This window comes from Ornithodoros turicata, chromosome 9 (assembly GCF_037126465.1).
Source record: "Ornithodoros turicata isolate Travis chromosome 9, ASM3712646v1, whole genome shotgun sequence".
NCBI lineage: Eukaryota > Metazoa > Arthropoda > Arachnida > Ixodida > Argasidae > Ornithodoros > Ornithodoros turicata.
The window spans coordinates 9700192-9720486 of record NC_088209.1 but is presented as its reverse complement, the minus strand read 5'-3'; the positions used below and the strand labels follow the sequence as shown (position 1 = coordinate 9720486).

The 20295-nt window shown below is 45.9% G+C and overlaps 1 protein-coding gene across 1 annotated transcript in view; it reads left to right on the top strand.

The window, feature by feature from the left end:
* Positions 1–3495: 3495 nt before the first annotated feature.
* The window catches only part of LOC135369282 (uncharacterized), a 38563-nt gene continuing 21763 nt past the window's right edge, over positions 3496–20295 (top strand). The window contains exon 1 of the mRNA XM_064602888.1: positions 3496–3592. Coding sequence (XP_064458958.1) covers positions 3538–3592 — 55 coding nt within the window. The 5' untranslated portion in view covers positions 3496–3537. The remainder of the gene's footprint in view (positions 3593–20295) is intronic.

Genomic DNA, 20295 nt, shown 5'->3' with positions numbered 1-20295 from the left:
CTGCAACTGTGGGGTCTACTAACAATTCAAACCCAACAATTTTCAAAAACAAGCCAGAGCCGAATTAGGTAAAAGGCTGGAGTAAACACAAACCTACGGTGGCTCCCCTACTGGCGACCGAACGAGAGGGCTCTGGAACACTGGGCGTAACCCGCACATTCTGCCAACACGAGGCCAGCGAAAACACTAGAATTTGGATAACATAACCGGGCGAGTCAGATTCACCAGGCTGACTGAGCTAGCTGCCCCTCGAGGCAACAGCACAAGGCTGCTTCCGTCTTGAAAAGAACGAACCCCCAAAACAATGGAAAAATAAAAACAGCAGTGACGCTAATCCATTGTGCAAAGTACGAGCACTGCTATGGAGACAAGAGCATGAAGCTCCTTCCAGCCTCCTGAAACGAAGAGCCAAATCACAAAGCCCAGCAGCGAAAATTGGGAAAGGCCCCACGTTGGGCGCCAAATTGTGGGAACCTTCGTTCACCACGACCGGAGCCTCAAACTCTACCGTATGAGCCGCGGATGGGAAGAACCACAAAGGAGGCTTACTCACAACAGACCTGGTTTATTCCGTGCCATGCTGCAGACAGCTTCCCCGAAAGAGCTGCAGGAAATCGCGCTCCCTGTTGCTCTTCTGCCTCCCCCTTAAGTACCTATGATACGATATATAGTTTTATGTAATTCATCTTCATATGAACGCCATCAACAATCATTCTTCTATTTATATTCTGTATTGAATTGTGTTTTGTGCTTGTGTCTACAAGGATAAAAAAAAGTTGGGTGAAACCAAACAATTTGAGACTACGGCTCAGAGGTTTAAAGTGCGCGGCTGATAACCAAAACAACCAAAGTTCGATTCCTGGATTGTTTCAACCATGACGTCATTATTGCTACTTAATAATCTTATCAATGATGTGATATCGCTGATTACCTATGATAGCGTATCAATGATTAACTATCTTATCCACTGACGAAGGCATAGTTTAAGGACGTCGCCTTTGGCATTGTACATCACCCCCAGCTGCGGAACTCTACGCCATACTTTTCTTTTTGCAGCACGTCGTTCCACTCCCCCCCTCGGAATCGGGTGGTTCTTACTGACTCAGCATCAGAGCTGCAAGCAATTGAAAATCCTGGCATCCGACGATACTCCGCACCGTTGGTTATGGATGTGTTAACCCTTTCCAAACTTGTCTACGAAGCTAGACATAGGCTCGGTCTCCAGTGGGGAGAAAAAAAGGGGGAACTGGTGTACCGAAGAGGGGAGCAAAGAAATGGGGGGGGGGGTGACGTCTCGAGCGAAAACACTTCTTCAGATTAGAGGGACAGAATGTGGTGGATGTCGGGAAACATGTTGTATATATCGCCCAGCACGCTAGGGGGCTAAAACGAGATTCGTGTAAGAGGGCGTCGTGCTACAATACGTGCCGATATACGAGAATCCTAAAATGAGTCTTTCATTAAGGCCTCCGGGATGAGTCGAGTTGACGTGGTAGATAAGGCGGCTTTCTTCCCGTTTACGTGAATTAGAATTGTGGAAACTCATCCAGGAGGTCTTAATAGAAAGACTCATATTAGGATTCTATGAAAGATGAAGGTCACTGAAAAGGTTAGCCAGCTGTAGGACTCGAACCCACATCTTCTGGAATACCAATCCAGGGCTCTACCAATTGAGCTAAGCTAATACGCCTTCTCAACGACTTCCAAGGGTGCGTCATCTGAAGGGACAACCCAGCCACTCTCTCTCTCTTTCTCACTCATCATCCTTTCACTCCTACATTTTTGCTCACTCATACACACATTCATACGACGGTATCGACGCAAGCGGCAACTGATGAACATGAGAGAACTGACGTTCTGAGGCTAGTACAACACATAAAAGACGAACACATACAGAGTTTTGAATGTGTTAGTCCTTTCTGTGTTGTTTCAGCCTCAGAACATCAGTTCTGTCTTGATAGAATTCTAGTTTGTCGGGTACGTGTTGTAACATGCCACCCTCTTACACGGATCTCGCGTTAGCCCCCTAGCGGGCTGGGCGAAATATACAACGTTTCCCGACATCTCCCACATTCCGTCATTATATTCTGAAGAAGAGCTTTCGCTCGAAACGCCATCCCCCGATTTCTTTGCTCCCCTCTTCGGTACATCAGTTCCCCTCCCCTTTTCCCCCTGTGTAGTGAACCTGGCAGCCCTTTTGGATTTTCGCTTTCCAATGGGCTCCCGCCCATTGCGGTGTCGAAGGCAATGAACTGGCGGACAGCGCCGCCGAAGCAACTCTGTCGTCTCGGACACGGACGGGGATTGCACTGCTGAGAGGCGATCGGCGGTCCGCACTTTGAAGCCTTGTGACTCCTCTGTCTACCCGCCAACGGACCACCGACATGCTACCCCCGCCATGCTGAGCAGAGTTGACCCTGCGTTCGCTTTCCGCATGCCAGCACATATCTCTCGTTAAGACGCCGGATTAGTTCATCGAAGACGCCTCGACGTGGCCTTCACAGCACAGTGGCGCTACCGCTTGGGACAATTTAACTATTCCCACTGCAGTCACTCCGGTGCTGTTGAAGATCTCAAGCACATTCTTCTCCATCACACACACTACTAGCCTTCCCACTCCGTACTCTCCGCCTCCCTCAACGAGCTAGACTCCCGTCCCCTCTCCCTCACAAAATTGCTTGACCCCTGGCCGCATCCAGCTCACCAACGCTCTGCCCTCAAGGCTCTCTTCGCGTTTTTGGACGCCACAAGACTTCCATCCTCATTGTAACGGGAGCCATTCCTTCACTCCGCGCTTCCCCTCCATCAATGGGGTAGAGTATCGCCCCCGGTGACGCAACTCCCAACCCATCATCCTGAAATAAAGTTGTTGTTGTTTGGTGCTTTTTTCTTGTCGTATCTTGTTCCTTTTGCATTATTGACGGAATCTTTGATATCGCGAAGAGATACGCACTGTAGTGCCGCTTTAATTAATTGAGGGCGCGTACCACAGGTAGATAAAATATCAGGAATATCTCAGGTTTGCTTGCATAAGGTCAGTGAGTCAGAATGTAACATAGAGAGATGAAACGTGTTAGCAACAAGAGCTTCTTAGAATTCCAACAATTTGCCTCCGGATAAGGAGGAAACACATCTCTCATTATAACAAATGGACCACCGGAAGCGTTCGCGCGCTAAGAAACAAATAAAATAAATAATGACGCGCTAACATGGAATGAACCTGCGAGTGGAATAAATTTTGTGTAATACAGGTGCGTGAGGGACGATCTCCACATTGTGCTCAACAACTTAATGGGCGGTGAAGTAACGCTGTACAAGGAAGAACTGCTTCTCAGTATGCACGAGCTTCCGCATCACACGTCACACTGTATTTTGACATTTGAGATTATTGTTTCATTACAGCATTTGACCACTTTATGGAAAAAGTTCCCGTTAAAAGGACAATCCCGCTAAATGATGGCCGTATCCTCATTTTCAGCGCATAAACTGCACGACGCTGCAAGTTGAACTGCGCAGGTAATACACCCAGAAGAAAAAATGAATCCCACGTTCGTGGAGGGGTTGCTCGTCTTCTTCGCGTGCCTGTGGCTCCGTAAGTAAAATTGCCATTTTTCCTCTTCATGCGGAATGATCACGTGGCCATTTAGTATAAGCCGGCCACATCTTGTGTGCGAAATCCGTTGCCTACCAGACTATACCGGGTTTTTCACAAAAATCCCCCGGATGAATATTTCGCGGACAGGTGGCGGCATCGAATAATTTTTTTCGTGAAGATCCTTGGGACATCGGCCATCAACTGAGTAGTAAGCGGCTCATTTGCATACGCTCACTAGTTAAATAAACATCACAGCTTTTAAATTTTACTTCGCACGCTTACGGGATTTCTGTTGTGCGCATCGGAAGCTTCGGCGAAAAATATTACGAGAAAAAAAAAAACGCGCCGGCACTTAGCGATTTTTCTGAGTAATAATCGGTTTCGGTTTACATACTTCTTGCGCGGAGGAGTGCACCAATGCGCTCTTTGGATCAGCTCTCCGGCTGCCAATTTCGTGTTCATCAGCCTGGTTCACGCACGGGGCCGACGTAAGAATAGGAACAGACGCAAGAGACGCTTTGGTATTCCTTCTCAAATCGACTGGTAAGCGCTGGCGGTTCTGTCGTCCCTTGGGCGAGATAGCGTGCTCTTATCATGAATGATGACGAATGCGCCGCGAGCGCTGTGAACTAGTGGGGTACACTCTTAAAAGCTAACTGCACCACGCAGCACAGTCATAGCCAACTATCATCCGGAATGACAACATTCTCGCGCCGTTTCTTGAAAACGGGAGGCGGGATCTTTTCTTTTTTCCCCCTTCTCATGGACGGCATCATTTGTGCAAAAAAAAAAAGAAAGAAAGAAAGAAAAGGCGTACGCCTCCCATGTATATCAAATCCAGAGAAAGAATATTGTCATCCGGGATGATGGTTGGCTAAGCCTAAGGAGAAACCCGAGGCAATACACCCGGTGCCGGGATTCGAACCCAGTTACCTCCCAGTCGCAACATGACACGGCCAGCACGCTAACCACTGAACCATGGGGGCTGGTTCGGTGACCGGAGGTAACAGTGCTCGTGGCAGTAGTGAACTAGAAGGACTGGTGATAACCAGTCCTTCTAGTTACTACTGCTAAATACTTTACTACTACTTTTACTCTACTTACTTTACTTTACTTTACTTACTTTTACTTACTTTACTACTAAATATATTTACGAGCTTACCAGAGGTAAATATACTAGTACATTCTAGTTCATCATACCTGTACAGCCTCGAGCACTGTTCTCTTCTTCTAACGTTGATAATCGTTTATTTTTTATTTTTTTCGGCTGGTCAGTGCGGACAACTTCGTCTAAGGTCCCACCTTGAGAGAGATGCGAGAATTGTGAGAATACCGCGCTCCTCGCTGCACGAGCAGGTACGCCAGTCGATCCCCTGCGTGATTGGCACGCAACCGGTGGTTGGGTGCCGTGCGTACTCAGAGCATTGTGTGCTGGAATATTACGAGGTTGTTCACCTGACGGCCTATTCGAACTCGAAAAGTCGCAGAAGAGGGGTGCGGTACCTTCCTCGTCGCCTTGCTCGACGACGAACTACTTGCACACGATATGCGAATGCCAAATGTGGGGCTGTTGAGTCCGCGGTTGCATGTAAAACTACGCAGATTCTCAGAGAAGTTGGTTGCGAAATTATATGAATTTGAGGAGACCTCAGGGGGCTTGGGCACGCAAAAAGGAGAAACAGTCACAGCAGCTGAAATCGCCAACAACTTGAGTGCTGCTGTTTTAGGGAACTCTGTGTTGACCTCTGTGTTATCACGCTCAGCCTTTCCCCAAACGTGGAACTGCCCCATATACTACTTACGTGGCAGCATTATTATTGTTCCTTTTTAAAATCCGGGTTGTCTGGGTGTGTGCTGTGTAATTTTTAATCTAAGGGTATCACGCGCCAGAAACTGTGATTGTGTTTGTAGTCCGCGGAGTTGACTACAACGACCTGCAGGCCTTCAAAGGGTGCTCGAGCACCTTGACCAGCAAGGGGTGACAGTCAGCATGATGATCACCTACAGGCACAATGAGGTTAAGTCCTTTATGAAAAAGACTTATCCCTCTCTGAATCATCGCTTTGACGCGTGGCACATTACAAAATCTAATAACCCACTAATGCACACCCTCGTATATACACACACATGCATAAGCGGTCCAGCCTGTGTATGTTGGTTGCCAACATATTTCCTACTAGAAGGGGTACAGTTGGGGGCAAGTTTTGCTGTTAACTATGTTGATCTTTCTTTCTTTATTTATTTATTTATTTACCCTCAGGTCAGAGAATTACAGAGGGGAGTGGCAAAATAAAGGAACATACAACGAATTTACATACAAAGTAATTGGTCCAGCAGCTTGCGGAAGCTGTTAGGGTCCCGGACGATGACGGTGGAGGCGGGAAGACGGTTCCAGTCGTTCGCTGTTCTGGGAACAAAGGAATTGGCGAAGTGATTTGTGCGACTAAATGGAACAAGTAGTTTCTCTGAGTGGTCGAGGTAGTTGGAAATATGATGGGGTGGTGAGAGCAGGAGATACCTGGGCAAAATGTTGTGGTAGTAAAACTTGTGAGGCAATGTGAGGCGAGCTATTTTGCGACGAACAGAAAGAAGGGGAAGGGAGGCTTGTTTCTTGAGTAGCGTTACGCTAGAGTGTCGGGAGTAGTCGGAAAATATAAAGCTAACTGCTCGATTTTGTAAGCCTTCTAATTTGTTAATGAGAGAATCCTGGTGCGGGTCCCAAATAGATGATGCGTATTCCAATTTTGGGCGGACTAATGTAACATAAAGCTGCCGTTTTAAGTCGCAGGGTGCCTTTGAATAATTGCGTATGATGAAGCCAAGTGTTTGGCTGGCTTTGGAGAGCACAGAATTAATGTGGATGTCCCATCTAAGATCACTCGAAATGTGAACACCTAATATTTGTAACTAAATACGCTATCCAGCTTAACGTTGCCAAGGAGGTAGGAATTAACGAAGTGTTTAGTGTGACTGATTGCCACGTGCTTGCATTTGTTAACGTTCAAGGACATGAGCCAAGTTTCGCACCAAGAAGATAAGCTGTCAACATCATTTTGTAATGCAGATACGTCACTGGAGGAGTTAATAATACGGTATATTCCGCAATCGTCGGCAAAGAGTCTTATATGCGATGATATAGAGGAAGGTAAATCGTTAATGTATATTAGGAATAGGAGAGGCCCGAGGACATGTATTGCTTAAATGTGTAGATGCGTTTCGGACATTTTTTTGAGAATCTTAGCCTTAATAGGTCATAAATGTAGTCTCTGTTTCTACTTACTGAGGCCTCAGGAAAAAGATACATGCACCAGCGCTGGTGACGCGTGGATGTTTGGATCGTTACTTCACACAGTCATGAGCATCAAGGTCTTCATGCAAAATGCTTACATGAAGACATTGGAGCAGCTTTGGCTCCATAACGGTGGTTTGCAATATTTCAAGCCAGCAGGGCGTACTAAGCAATGGACCATTTCCATGTACAAGTCGCTCCTGGCGGCGAGAGACGACATGATGAGAAGACGACGAAGCCATGATGACAAGTTAACATTACGTGGGCGCAGCTGGCATTTTGTGAGGATATAGCAGGATAACATTTGTTTTGAAAGGCATAGCCTGCTCCAGTCGAAGCACACAACACGTCAAACACACACACACACGCACACACACACACACACACACACACACGCAAAAAACACACACGAAAACTTGTTAAGGCATATTCATAACACACCATGTTTTGTGGGAACCTTCGTTCACCACGACCGGAGCCCCAAACTCGCCCGCATCAGCCGCGCATAGGAAGAACCACAAAAGAGGCTTACTCACAACAGACCTGGTTTATTCCGTGCCATGCTGCAGACCGCTTCCCCGAAAGAGCTGCGGGAAATAAAGCTCCCTGTTGCCCTTCTGTCTGTCCCTTAAATACCTAGCGTAACAGAACAGCTAGCGCCTCCGCAGGGGCTACAATGTCAGGGTAACCACTAGCGCCCACACGTCCCCCCTTCCTCAAGTTTGTAACACAAAAGTCCAGAGGTCCTCGTCAGAAGGAAACTCCACGAGCAAAACTCTTCCTCAAAAATCGAAGGTGGGGCACCGGACGGTTCAAGCGGCTGGCTGAAGGTGTCGCAGAGGACGTCGCGGAGCGCCTCTAGCCGCATACGAAGAAGAACGTTTACAGCAGCCTCCGGGAATATGGCGCTGGGGGACGGCATCAAAGTCCGTGTTTGATGCAGGTGTCCCTGCTGGTGAGTGGCCCGGTGAATTTCAGGAAAGCGACAGAGCGGGCACAGCACTCGTTCTTCCGCCGAAAGGGGGCAGAAAGGGGGTTCGAGGGATGCCTCTCAGCCATAGTCAGCCCTCGGAACGGCGGAAGAACGGTGGCCGGATGTGATGTTCGAAGAGGGCGATGCTGGGAAGACCACCTGGAGTAGCTCGCCCAAAAAACGGGATAACCGTTATGGACGACAGTCCATGTCGAAGCAGATATCAACCGAGGCCGAGAAACCGCAGCAGGAGGGAGGGGGGACCGAGACTGGCAAAAGCCACCAAGCACCCTTGATGATGGTGAACCGTCTCCTCTGGTCCTTGTCATCTAGGACCTGGAAGAAAAGAAATGGGCAGTAGTGAAAAGGAAGTCCCCCACCACGTGCGCTGCGTCAGCCCTCTCTCCAACATACGAGCGAAGGACCGTGTAACGGAAGTTCGCCTAAAACGTACTGGATCGTGGTTGTGGTGACCGTAACCCAGTACTGACGGAAATATAGGGGCTGAAACCCGGATGGTCCGTATTGGCAGGTCGGGGCCCCGCGAGACCTTCGCTGCTATGACTATAACCTTTGCACAAATACACGTGTGTCAAATACTCGAGGAAACGGCGACATCCGGGAACCGTGACGTGGCTTTAGACCAGCTGAAAGCCGGCTCCTTGCCAAGTTTACTAGGGACTTACGTCGAAGCGTAACGCTTCCCTGCCATGTCTTGCAAACCCTAAGAGACAAGCGTACTCAAGGTTGCGGTCGGTCTTAAATCCGTCCGAGATGCCGTTCTGCAGGATAGGCCGTGACGTCACCTTATGAACCCGATATCCCCGTGATCGAGGAGGTGAGGAGGCGTGATCAAGGCGGAAGCCATGTGCGCTGTTATTATTTGATATACACCGCCCAAGCGGCACAATCTACTGAAAGTGGAAAGCGATAAGCGTGGGCGGTATGTATCTTAATGTTTTTTAGTTTGAAGAGCCAGTTCAAGGTCTTCCACCTAGCCGTCCTCCCCTATTGTTTATTGATATTGTTTATTGTATTAAAATTACTAAATACAAACTTAGGAATGGAATTATGGGTGTCATTAGCCCAGGCTAGTATTGACTCCCACAGCTCATCCTCAATAACATTAGTTCACAGCCGCAGTGAAACGACATTAAAAGTATTACCCACATACCCGTGCACTACAATTTTACAGCAAAATAATTAAGATGAAAGAATGGTTGAGCTGTCCATCATATAGCGACGTAAACTGCGCACAAAATGCGTGCCGTATTTTAAGTCGGATGGCAGCATATTCCACATTGCATTCGTCTTTCGGTACATTGTGCTACTTGGGCGGTATATCAAGTAATAACAACGCACATGGTTATGCCTACCGCGGCGAGCCGCACGATATCAAAACGCCGATAAAGTTGTGGCAACAGCCACAGCCGTAAGAAAGTTGTGGCCACAGCCACAACCCTCACTTCCGGAACCTATGCAGAAAAGTGCAGAATGTAATATAATGACCAACCGTGATAGTAAGCAGGCAGCAAGTAGCTGGTCCAATGCTCACACACCTTGCCTAGTGCTTTTCCGCAGCTTGTGCCAAAGTTTGTCTTTCAAGATATGGTGCTGAACGCTTCGGTCCACTTTCCACAGCAGCAGGTTCCTTGTATGCGAGACTTGATCTCGCCCACGAGGACTGGTGCATATTCGAAAAAAAAACAACAGAAAATATATAAAGCGAAAACGTGATACCGAACTGAGTGGCACTTTTGGGGCATGATAGTGGCAACTAGATAGCTGATGACCTAAAATTTGTGAATCGACTTCCTCCTCAGTGGCTTTTGGGTAAAAGCGAGAGAGCCGAATGGAAGACAGTCTTACAGATTTCTAAGATAGATTTGCTTTCAACAAGGATTGTCTTTCTTCTACTTCCCATTCTTATTTTGTGCTTTCTCATTTTTACCTGAAAGCTTCCGAAGTGAAAAGTTCACCGATTTCAAGTAATCGGTCGTCAAGTGGTTCCATGCTATTTCTTAGATAGAAACTTGACATGCCTGTACAAGACAAATGACGAAACAGCACATGCCCTCATGGCCTGTTTGTAACGTGTAACGAATGTGTAACGAGTAATCAACAAGAATGTCCTGATTGTAAAATTCGCAGTGTCAACAAATAAAGGAGATTGAGATACGCTGAGTCGTGCTGCTGTTCAAGTGGAGACCGCCTCCATGAGATTGTTTGGCTGACCTACATTGCATGGACGCAGTGGAGACCGTGACCCTACAGACAGTGACTTATATAGCTTCCTTTTGAACCATCAACAAATTTTGTGTCAAACATTTGCCAATGATTTGAAATCATGGTGAATGTTAGTCATGTAAGACAGGATTAGCAGCACTCTGCTTTACTGTAGACCAGTAATTGCATCTAAATAACTCGCATGAACATTTCTTCCCTGCGTGATATGAACCAGAAAAAGGGCATATTTTCGGACATTATTACCAAGTGTGGCAGTTTGAGCAGCAGTCTGAGTTTTCCTGTGCACCATTTCCGTATGAAGCTTATGTGGCACCAAAGTGTACAAGAAGCCACGTTGGCTCACTTTCTGGTAAAGCGGTAAGGGTTTCAGGGACGTAAGCCATGCTGGGTGACTACTTGAAAAGCCACAGGATCATATGATTTAATAGCATGCTGTTAAATACAAAATGCCCATGAAGATCCCAAGATTACATCCAGAGAAAATGCATATCTAATGTACAGTTTTCAGGGGTAAGGTGAACTGTCCGCATAATTGCCAATGATTTGAAATCATGGTGAATGTTAGTCATGTAAGACAGGATTAGCAGCACTCTGCTTTACTGTAGACCAGTAATTGCATCTAAATAACTCGCATGAACATTTCTTCCCTGCGTGATATGAACCAGAAAAAGGGCATATTTTCGGACATTATTACCAAGTGTGGCAGTTTGAACAGCAGTCTGAGTTTTCCTGTGCACCATTTCCGTATGAAGCTTATGTGGCACCAAGGTGTACAAGAAGCCACGTTGGCTCACTTTCTGGTAAAGCGGTAAGGGTTTCAGGGACGTAAGCCATGCTGGGTGACTAGCGATAGTCGTGAAAAATACCGTTGAATTTTCACGCCTCCCCAATGTAGAGGGCACAGAGTCTGTTTGGATAGAAGTGACGTCATATATCCCGCCAATTACTTTAGGAGCTTTTTACCGGCCTCCAAATTCTGACCTTCAGGATATTATGCATCTGTCTGAGTACCTGCATCGGTTACCGAGAAACAAACCTCTCATGGTTGTTGGTGACTTTAATGCACCACATGTTGACTGGCAGAGCATGATTCCGACTACGTCGGCTTGCCAGCTATCAGACATTATGGTGAACATGTGCTTTAGTTTAAACTTAACTCAGGTCGTATCCAACGCGACTCGATGCCAAGGGGAGTCATCAACAATTCTTGACTTGATTTTTGTTCGAAGCGATGCGTTGCATGCTATCTGGCTGTGAGTGCACGGTTACCGACGGTATTTCAGATCACAGCGCCGTTATCTATAAAGCATATCCTGATAGGAAGAATGAGGTTATACAAAGAAGAACGGTTGTGGACTTTAATAGAGCTCAGGATGAAAGTATCCTGGATTTTCTTGAGTCTAAGCTTGATGGATTCGTGGATGCAGTACACTTTGAAAACGCAGATGCTGATTGTTTGTGGCTAAAGTTTACGCATATTGTGAATGAATGCATTGACAAGTTCGTGCCAACTAGGGTTAAGAAGGTAAGATCAGCGAATCCCTGGGTTACGCGAGAACTTATTCATTTAAAAAGAAAGATCAAGAGGTTGCGGCTTAATAAACATCTGAATTCAACGGAGAACATAAGAAGCCTGGTCTTAGAATTTAGAACTAAAATGCGACAAGCTAAATACGAATTTCATAATGTAACTTTGCATAAATTTATGAAGGAGAATCGACCCAAGTTTTGGCGTCACATTTTTCCTCCAAATAAGGCGATCGACAACCTTGTGGTCGACGGAAAAGTTGTTGGTAATGGTAGGGAAATGGCTCAGGCGATTAATGGTTATTTCTCCACGATGTTCACACTAGAAAACGGTATACTCCCTCATTATCCGCCGTCGCATCTATCTGGAATTCCAGACTTGGAAGTAAGTGAAGAGGGTATATTAAACCTTTTACTCTGACTTGATGTAAAAAAAGGCCACCGGACCAGATGGTATACCCAATATATTCCTGCGAAGATACGCGGAGTGGATTAGTAAATATCTTTTAGTAATTTTTAAGAAATCATTGAATAGTGGCTTGGTACCGCGACAGTGGAAGGTGGCCAAGGTGGTGCCAGTACATAAGAAAGGGAGTATTGACGTTTCAAATTACCGCCCGGTGTCGCTGCTATGCAACTGTAGTAAGGTTTTTGAACATATTTTGGTGGGACACATTGCAAATTACCTTGACAACATAAGTTTCATTACCGAAAGGCAACACGGGTTCCGAAGAGTTTTGTCGACCGTAACTGAGCTTTTAGATTTTGTGCACAATCTGTCTATTTCTATCAACAATAGAGGTCAAACGGATGTTATCTTTTTAGATTCATCACGTGCCTTTGACAAAGTGTCGCATGCAAAACTTCTGATAAAGCTCAGAGAGATTCTCAAGAATGAAATCATTGTACGTTGGCTGACAGACTATCTTAATTTACGGCAACAGTATGTTGAAGTACGGGGCGATAGGTCTGGATTAGTGCCAGTTACATCGGGAGTGCCGCAGGGGTCGGTACTCGGCCCTTTGCTGTTCTTACTCTTCATTAATGATATGGTACGTGATATCTCGGTGAAGGTATCAGTGTTTGCAGACGATTGTGTAATTTTTTTCTCGTAGTTCGTGCCGGAGAGATCAGGACGCTCTTAACACTGCTCTTAATGCTATAAGTAGTTGGTGTTCATCTTGGCAAATGGACCTCAATGTACAAAAATGTGCGGTTATGACTGTGTCAAGCCAGAGTGATCCTTTACGTTACACGTATGAAATCGACGGCAGGGTTGTCAATTTTGTTAATAGCTACATGTATTTAGGGATTAACATCACGAATGATTTGACCTGGAATTCCCATATCGAAAAAATTTGTCGAAAGGCATCTCATAGGTTGTGGTTCTTGAAACGAAATTTAAAGCACGCTACCCCTGATACAAAGCTAGCCGCTTACAAAACTTGTGTGCGACCGATACTAGAGTATGCTTCCCCCGTATGGGACCCTTTTACTACCACTAATATTGATAAACTCGAAGCCCTCCAAAAGAGAGCCTTACGATTCATTTACAATCGATATAGCCCTAGCTCATCCATTACCTGTATGTACGAATTAGCTGGACTCGACTCATTGGTTAGAAGACGAAAGATTAATAGATTAAAATTTTTTTATGAGCTTGTCCAAGGGAAATACAAGATTAATATTGACCATTACGTTGGAAGGGCTTCACATTGTGGAACTCGATCACACCATTTGCAGTTCAGAACAGAAATTCCTTGGACATACTCCTTTAAATACAGTTTCTTTTCACGGACCACAACTGACTGGAACTGTCTTCCTGCAGACGCAGTACATGCAACATCCGTGAATGCATTTTTAGCTGTCGTTGGTGATCAGCTGTAATTACTCTCCACAAAAGATTCTTGTTTTGAGTGTATCTTCTTGTTGTTTTTTTTTTGTTTTTTTTACTGGGGTGCTCGTTTTAATTGCTGTAAGCTTTACAATGTATGTCCCACCCCTGCTTTGGCTGCTAACAAGCAGCTGGCAGTATTGATAAATAAAAAGTCAATGAGTGCCTAAAATGTAACATCCCTGACTGGTAGCAGGACGGTCCACGTTCAATTCCTGGTGCTAGCGCCGACTGGCTTTTTCATGAATTATGTATTAAAGTTTCCATGTGGTTGAACATGAACCATTCATCAACCGCTGTGTCCTAATGACGTGATGCGGGTTTGCCATCCCAAAGAGACTCTCTTTCTTGCATGTGTCCTTACGCTTGCTCACCACTGCAGAAAAAAGGAAAATGATTTAATGGCAAGAAATGAGTAGTGATATTTACTTTGTAATGATTCTGCACAACAAAAAGAAGACTTTGGCACAGAAAGCTGCGCTTGTTCTGGTCTAACATCAAGCTACAAAATTCATACATTATACATTTATACATATATAAGACATGTTGTAAGGCAGAGAGCAAGTAGAGCGAGGGTTGGTACAAACATACAAATAAAAATAGAAACACAGTATAATAAAATAAAAGAGGGTACGACGCCATCAGTTTCAAACAGCCATGGGATGAGTTGCGTAGCATAATATTTGAATGACCACGGCGGCAAGATGAGTATTTGCCACCAAATTCACGGGCGACACATTAAGGGAACAGTGCTACAGTGTCTTGTCAACTCATCCCCTTCCGGCTTGAAACTGATAGACTTGTATCCCTTTTAATTTTATTATTATTATTATACTATGCTTGTATATTTATTTTTGTGTGTTTACCAACCCTCGCTCTCTGCCTTACAACATGTCTTATATATTCTGAGATTTTGTAACTTCATGTTAGACATTAGCAAGAGCAGCCTTGTGCACGAAAGTCTCGTCTCATTAAAATGTAGATGATCTCAACAGACTTCTTTGTGTTGTGGATCTCTATCGCAAGATACCTGCACACTGCTGTTCTACATTGACTTTGCATTAGGATTATGGACTTTGAATAAAAAGACTACACAGCACTGCTCAGGTATTTTTGCCTAGTGAACAGCATGTATGCAGTATGCCCGCAGTAATTGTGCAGTGGACCCACTAAAAATGTAATGAATGTGGCATTGCCTACAGTAATGCAAGAAATTCAACACAAGTATTCCAGAATCCAGGTATTTTAGCTGACATGCCAACCTAGTACCACTATCGGGTGTGACGTTGTGAAATTCCCATTTTTCTTAGCTCTCAGAACACAGACAGTGAATAAACAAGAGTAGACAATGTTAACATGAGTTCTCGGCTGTTCTTTAACCAAAGATTCACAGATAGTAAAGGCGCCTTCCTCAGTGCAGGCTGATGACAGTGAACAGATGGACAGATGACAGTTATTTCCCTTGATCCTCCGTGGCACGTTCAAAATTTGTGTGTCAGGCATCTCAGATTTTCATCAGACGACTTCGTGCCGAGATTCTAAATTTCCTCTGGAGTCGCGCGTGACCTATAATAACATTCGTGGACGAAATCGTTGGAGTGGAACTTAGCAGGCACCGCTGGTCGCTGTCAGTCAAGAGCTTCGCACTGCTTGGTCTTCTGGCAACTTATAATAGATAACCACTTGAATGCTCCGATGAATTGTTCTAACAGCGTAGCACCGTCGCCTTCTCGAGAACTTCGCCATGCCATATCACATATTATATCGCTCCAGCCCATAAAAGGCAGGGTCAGCACAAGGAAGTGCACTTTCCAAACGACGCCGTGCCAAAAAATATTCACATGCTTCGTTTTGGGCTTAGCAATAACATAACAACTGTTCGCTTATGTACGATGCACGGAGGGCGAAACGACAGAAGCCAAGCGGCCAAGCCAAGAGTCAATGCCAAGCCGAAGACAGATAAACCGAGGACAGTGACGTCGATGCGCCCGTGCGCGGTTTGCCGACGGTGTGACGGGCGGGCGTGGGAACTAAAAAATCTTTTCTAAAAAACTACATCAGCTAGACCAAGATATTTCGCTCATATTCAGTGTTCGCTAATGAACACACAGCGCGAGTATCGCTCAGTTCTGCGGCACTTTGAAATCGGCATAACTGACCTTTAATAGCATTTTCTGGCAATATTGTTAATGCCACGTGCTGTGAGACAGAACGTCCACTAGCACTACTTGTAGACTTCACTCCTCCTGCTTCTACAATGCAAGCATGTAATATTAACCCTATCAGCTGGCTGCACAAGTCCCAATAGTTTGGATATCGTGCGAACCGTGAGAGATTTTCATTCCCTCATTAGTGAAAAAACATTATTGCCGCACATATTACAGAAGACACCGTTACCACTAATACTAGAGAGCAGAGTTGCGGAATTAAAATTCCGGAATTGGAATGATTGCGGAGTGATGCCCTATTTTTATCACGCCGGAACGGAATGGGAATGGAGTTAAGTCACCAGCTGTTGGGAATGAAATTTGAATGGAAATAGACCCGTTTGGGGGCTAGAACGAAATGGCCAGCAAATGGCGTTAAATTGCGGGCCTCCAGCACGCTACGTTTTGAGCAGAGGCCACTCAAAGCAAGTGTCTGGCAACTATTCAGCCGAAGGTCGTCTATAGTTTCAGATTACAACGCAAGAAACGTAAACGCTAGTGGCGGAGCTGGTTCTCGTCTTAAAACACTCTATGGGCCACATTTAGTTGTTGCGGGATAATAATTTTTTTCTTGTGTTAAAATATCTCTATAGGGCTTGAATATGGTTTATTGAACAAAAAATATCACGTCCGTATCGGTCGTGTGGAGATACAGAGCCGCATACTCCAGTATGCAATTGCTGTCTATGACTTCCGCTAGCAGCCTTCTTAGCTAGATGGCAGTCTTCTGCAGCCCTCTTGTACCAGAGCCATGCGGCAACACATACAAAGTCCAGCATGTGGAAGAATACCCTCGTGTAATACTTCTTTGATCGCATCCGCGTCCTGTGGAGTACAATTAGAGAATCCAAAAGATCAACCCCACCCATGAACTTGTTATACTCAGACACTGCAGCTGGGCAAGTCACGAGTACTTTCTGTCTAGTTTTTCTGTCCCACCGCTGAACTTGTGAGGTCGGAAACCCCCCCCCCCCCCCACGAATGTGCTGAGGAGGTGCAATGACCTGTTGTCCATCCATTTCACCAGTTTCAGTTGCACGTTGCCCACGGATGCACTTTTCTCCTGCAAGGTACCTTGACCAGCCTTCTTAATTTCCTTGTCAGACATCATCCTAACTCCGGAGACCCTATTCTGGCGCACATACAGTAGCCAGCGACTGAATTCCCCAGCGACTGAATTCCCTGAAGTGCAAGACCAACTTGGAGAGACGGACAGGAAAAGCAGTTGTCATAAAATAATCGGTAATTCTCACCTTGTGGTACCGACTGTGCAAGTCGTAGCACCACATTCGAGCTAGCGCTGATGTCTGACAAGTGGTCGGGGTGCTCAGCTTTTGCAGCGTAAAATTCGAAATCGTATGGAATTCCGCTGCCACCGCATAGGACGAACATTTTATAGCCCCATTTCTTTGTTGTTGTTTTTGGGGGGGGGGGGGGGGGGTTGTACTGTTTGAGCCTAATGCGCCCTTTGAACGGGATTACCTGTTCATCGTCACTGAGACACTTGCTCGATTGGTATTTTGCGCAGGTTCTTCAGAATCAAGCAGTGGTGCCACTTTGCTGATGCCACCAGATTGGTTCAGCGAGTTGTCCGAGAAATGCAGATAGCGCTTCAGGTCCTCAAATTTCCTCCTTGATAGCGCAGCCTGAACTTGCGCAATCCCACAGTGACTGCTCCAGTACCTCTTCGAACCGGGCATCTGGTAGAGGCCATTGTATAGGCACGCCCCCATAAACCGCTGAATACTGTCACAATCGGCTGTGAAATTCGTGCGTATATCCTTCTGCCTTGCGTAGAGATTGCTTTGTCGTACAATGCCATCAACAAGGTCCTTGTCAAAATGCTCGGAGAAATATTGATATGGTATCTTTACGGCAGTTTCCAAAGTCCTCTTCCCGGTCCAAGGAGGCTCTTGAACAGGCTTTTTACGAGACGTTGTCTCCATCCATGGCGTTTTTTTTTTTTTCTGTGCGGCGGGGGCAGTGGTAGATCACCATCGTCATCTTTATCTGACATGTGACTGCATTCATCGTCTGAAGGTTCGATGTCTGAAATCGAAGTAAAGGAAGAAGATAATTATGCTATACTTCGACAAATGCAAGTGTTCGACAAATGTAGCATTACTGCTATGACAGGCTATAGTACCCAGTTCTTCATCGGTTGAGCTGCCCATCCTCTCATCGTCACTCCCTGCTGGAGGCACAGCAGTTCGTTCAGTATTCTTCTCGTAAAAGAAACTGGGATGCATACCTAAGAGCAGGCAGGAAAAGAGCAAGTCTCACACGCAAGTCACAGTGGCCCGCTGTATACTGTGAGATACAGACGAGAAGTACGGAGTTGCCGAAAGAAGAATATAAAAAATGGGGAACTAAAGCATTAAGTGCATTGAAAGAAGACTTTCAGACATGCAGGAAAAATCCCAGCATCATATTGAGAACGAAATATGTATTATACCTCCAAATGATGAGGAATACCACGGGTAGAAGAAGAGGAAAATCACATGAACAAACGCTCTCCAGCCACGTGCTTGGAGGGGTAGCATACGCCTCCTTTTGACATCAATTGAAAGATAAATGTCTACTGAGCACATTGTTGCCAGATATTACGGGAAAAAAAGCTTAAGCGGCAAGAAAACGTCGATTTTACGGGCTCTATCTTTTAAGATACAGTGGTTCATAGAGGGTTAAGACGTTAATGCTGGAAACAAAGGAACATCAAATTCATCAAAATAAAGCAGTATACGATTTTGTTGTGCCCTGGCTGTTGGTGGGATATCTAGTATCAAGTTGCATGTTTCCTTTCTTTTGCTGTGCTGTCTGGGGTTTTTCCTGGGTTTTCCTCAGACGCTTTCAGACATATGTCGGCACAGTTCCCTTAGAAGTCGGCCCAGGACGCACATTCCCCCAGGGCGTGAGTCGTGACGTTGCCCACATACGTGAGGCCGACAACGGCAAGCCCTATCTCCACCACCACCACCACCACCACCACCTTTCTTTTTCTTTTGCACTGACCAGTTCACCAGTTAATAACTTATAGTGCACCACGTTAGCTCCGAAGTGGGAATGAGAATGTCCTCTTCTTGGGTGGAATGAGAATGAGCCTGACGTCGTCATTCCGAGGAATTAAAAGGAATGGAATTTCGACTCGCGATCATTTCTCGGAATGGAACGCTGTTTCTGTTGTCGTGTCTCCTACTTTGTCCGACGTCCTCCTAGGTAGCCTAAACTAGTAATGTCACACCAACTACCCCAACTTAGCATTTTGGCTCGGAATGGAATTGGAATTGAATTGATCGACCCATTCCGCAACAATGCTAGAGAGTTTACTAATGTTAATACTCTGGTTGCAGACAACTACCGGTACTAACATACTACCAATGCTAGAGAGATTATGTTAAACTCACCACTTGAAGCAGGCTCCGTCATGCTGCTTTGACTGACAATGTTATAAAAATACAGTATTTTATATTGAGAAAATGTACATGTGATATGGTGGGTATTTACACTGCTAAGCGTTATTCGATAGAAGCACTCAAAGCAGAAACTTTACAACGAGGGACTCTACATCTTCAATAGGCGCCAGCAAAGAGCTATGGGGACGAAATCCTGTACCTTGGAACACGTTCTCAACATGCCTACAGATACAAATTGAAGGGCGTTACAAAGGCCACCGAGAGCGCAGGCGACATCTATTCAGTCTCGCTTTGCTTTTTCCCGTCGATGTTCCGCTGGCCACACTTTTGCCAGTCAATAAAACTGATATTGTCCCTCTCCAGATAAGGTTCGTCACCGATATGTGAGGAACAGACGTGCTGAACGCGACGCCCTTTTTCCACTGCAGGATACCTGCTGTGATTTCCGTCTCCCGTTTTCGTTTTGAGTCATTGTCCCCCCGCCGGTGAGTTCCGGCTTGGACGAATTCGGGCAACCTGAGCGCTTTCCTCTTACTGGTCGTCCTGAGACAATCTCCTTTGGGAAGAAGCGTCACAGCAAAACACCTGAAAGATGGACGCAGGTCACGAAGTCGATGCAGACGGTCTCGGATACAATGGTCGACGGAGAAGCTCGAGGGATTACTGCCCTCTGATTCGTCAGTCGCGTCATGGTCCGAACCATGTCATAGCGATGCCATTGTTGCTGAGACGCTCGCGGCCGTAGAATTTAGAATCTAACTTTAGCTTTAGAATCTAGTTATGAAAGAACTAAGCAGTTATCGGGACAGAAAATTGGCAAAATAGGGTGTCGGGGGTGAACATGATGGTAACGGTTCCATAGCCCTAGATGCGACCGTCCCTTTAAGTAGCTTACTCTTCTTACTAAATCTTACTCCTTCTCGGGCACTCGGCGTATCGTTCTGCTGGGGGAGTTATTAAACGGTACTTCGACGCTCGATCGCGCTCACTGTGGTGCCAGTTTCTTCTTTCTGTGTTTTCTACTCTCCGTGCTCTGCTGCCGCCGCACGTCCTGCGTCCTTTTCCTTCACTTTCCATGGATAGAAGGGAAGAGGACACGTGAAGGGGCACGATACCCCTTTTATGCGCACCCACCAAAAGTTGGGACGGG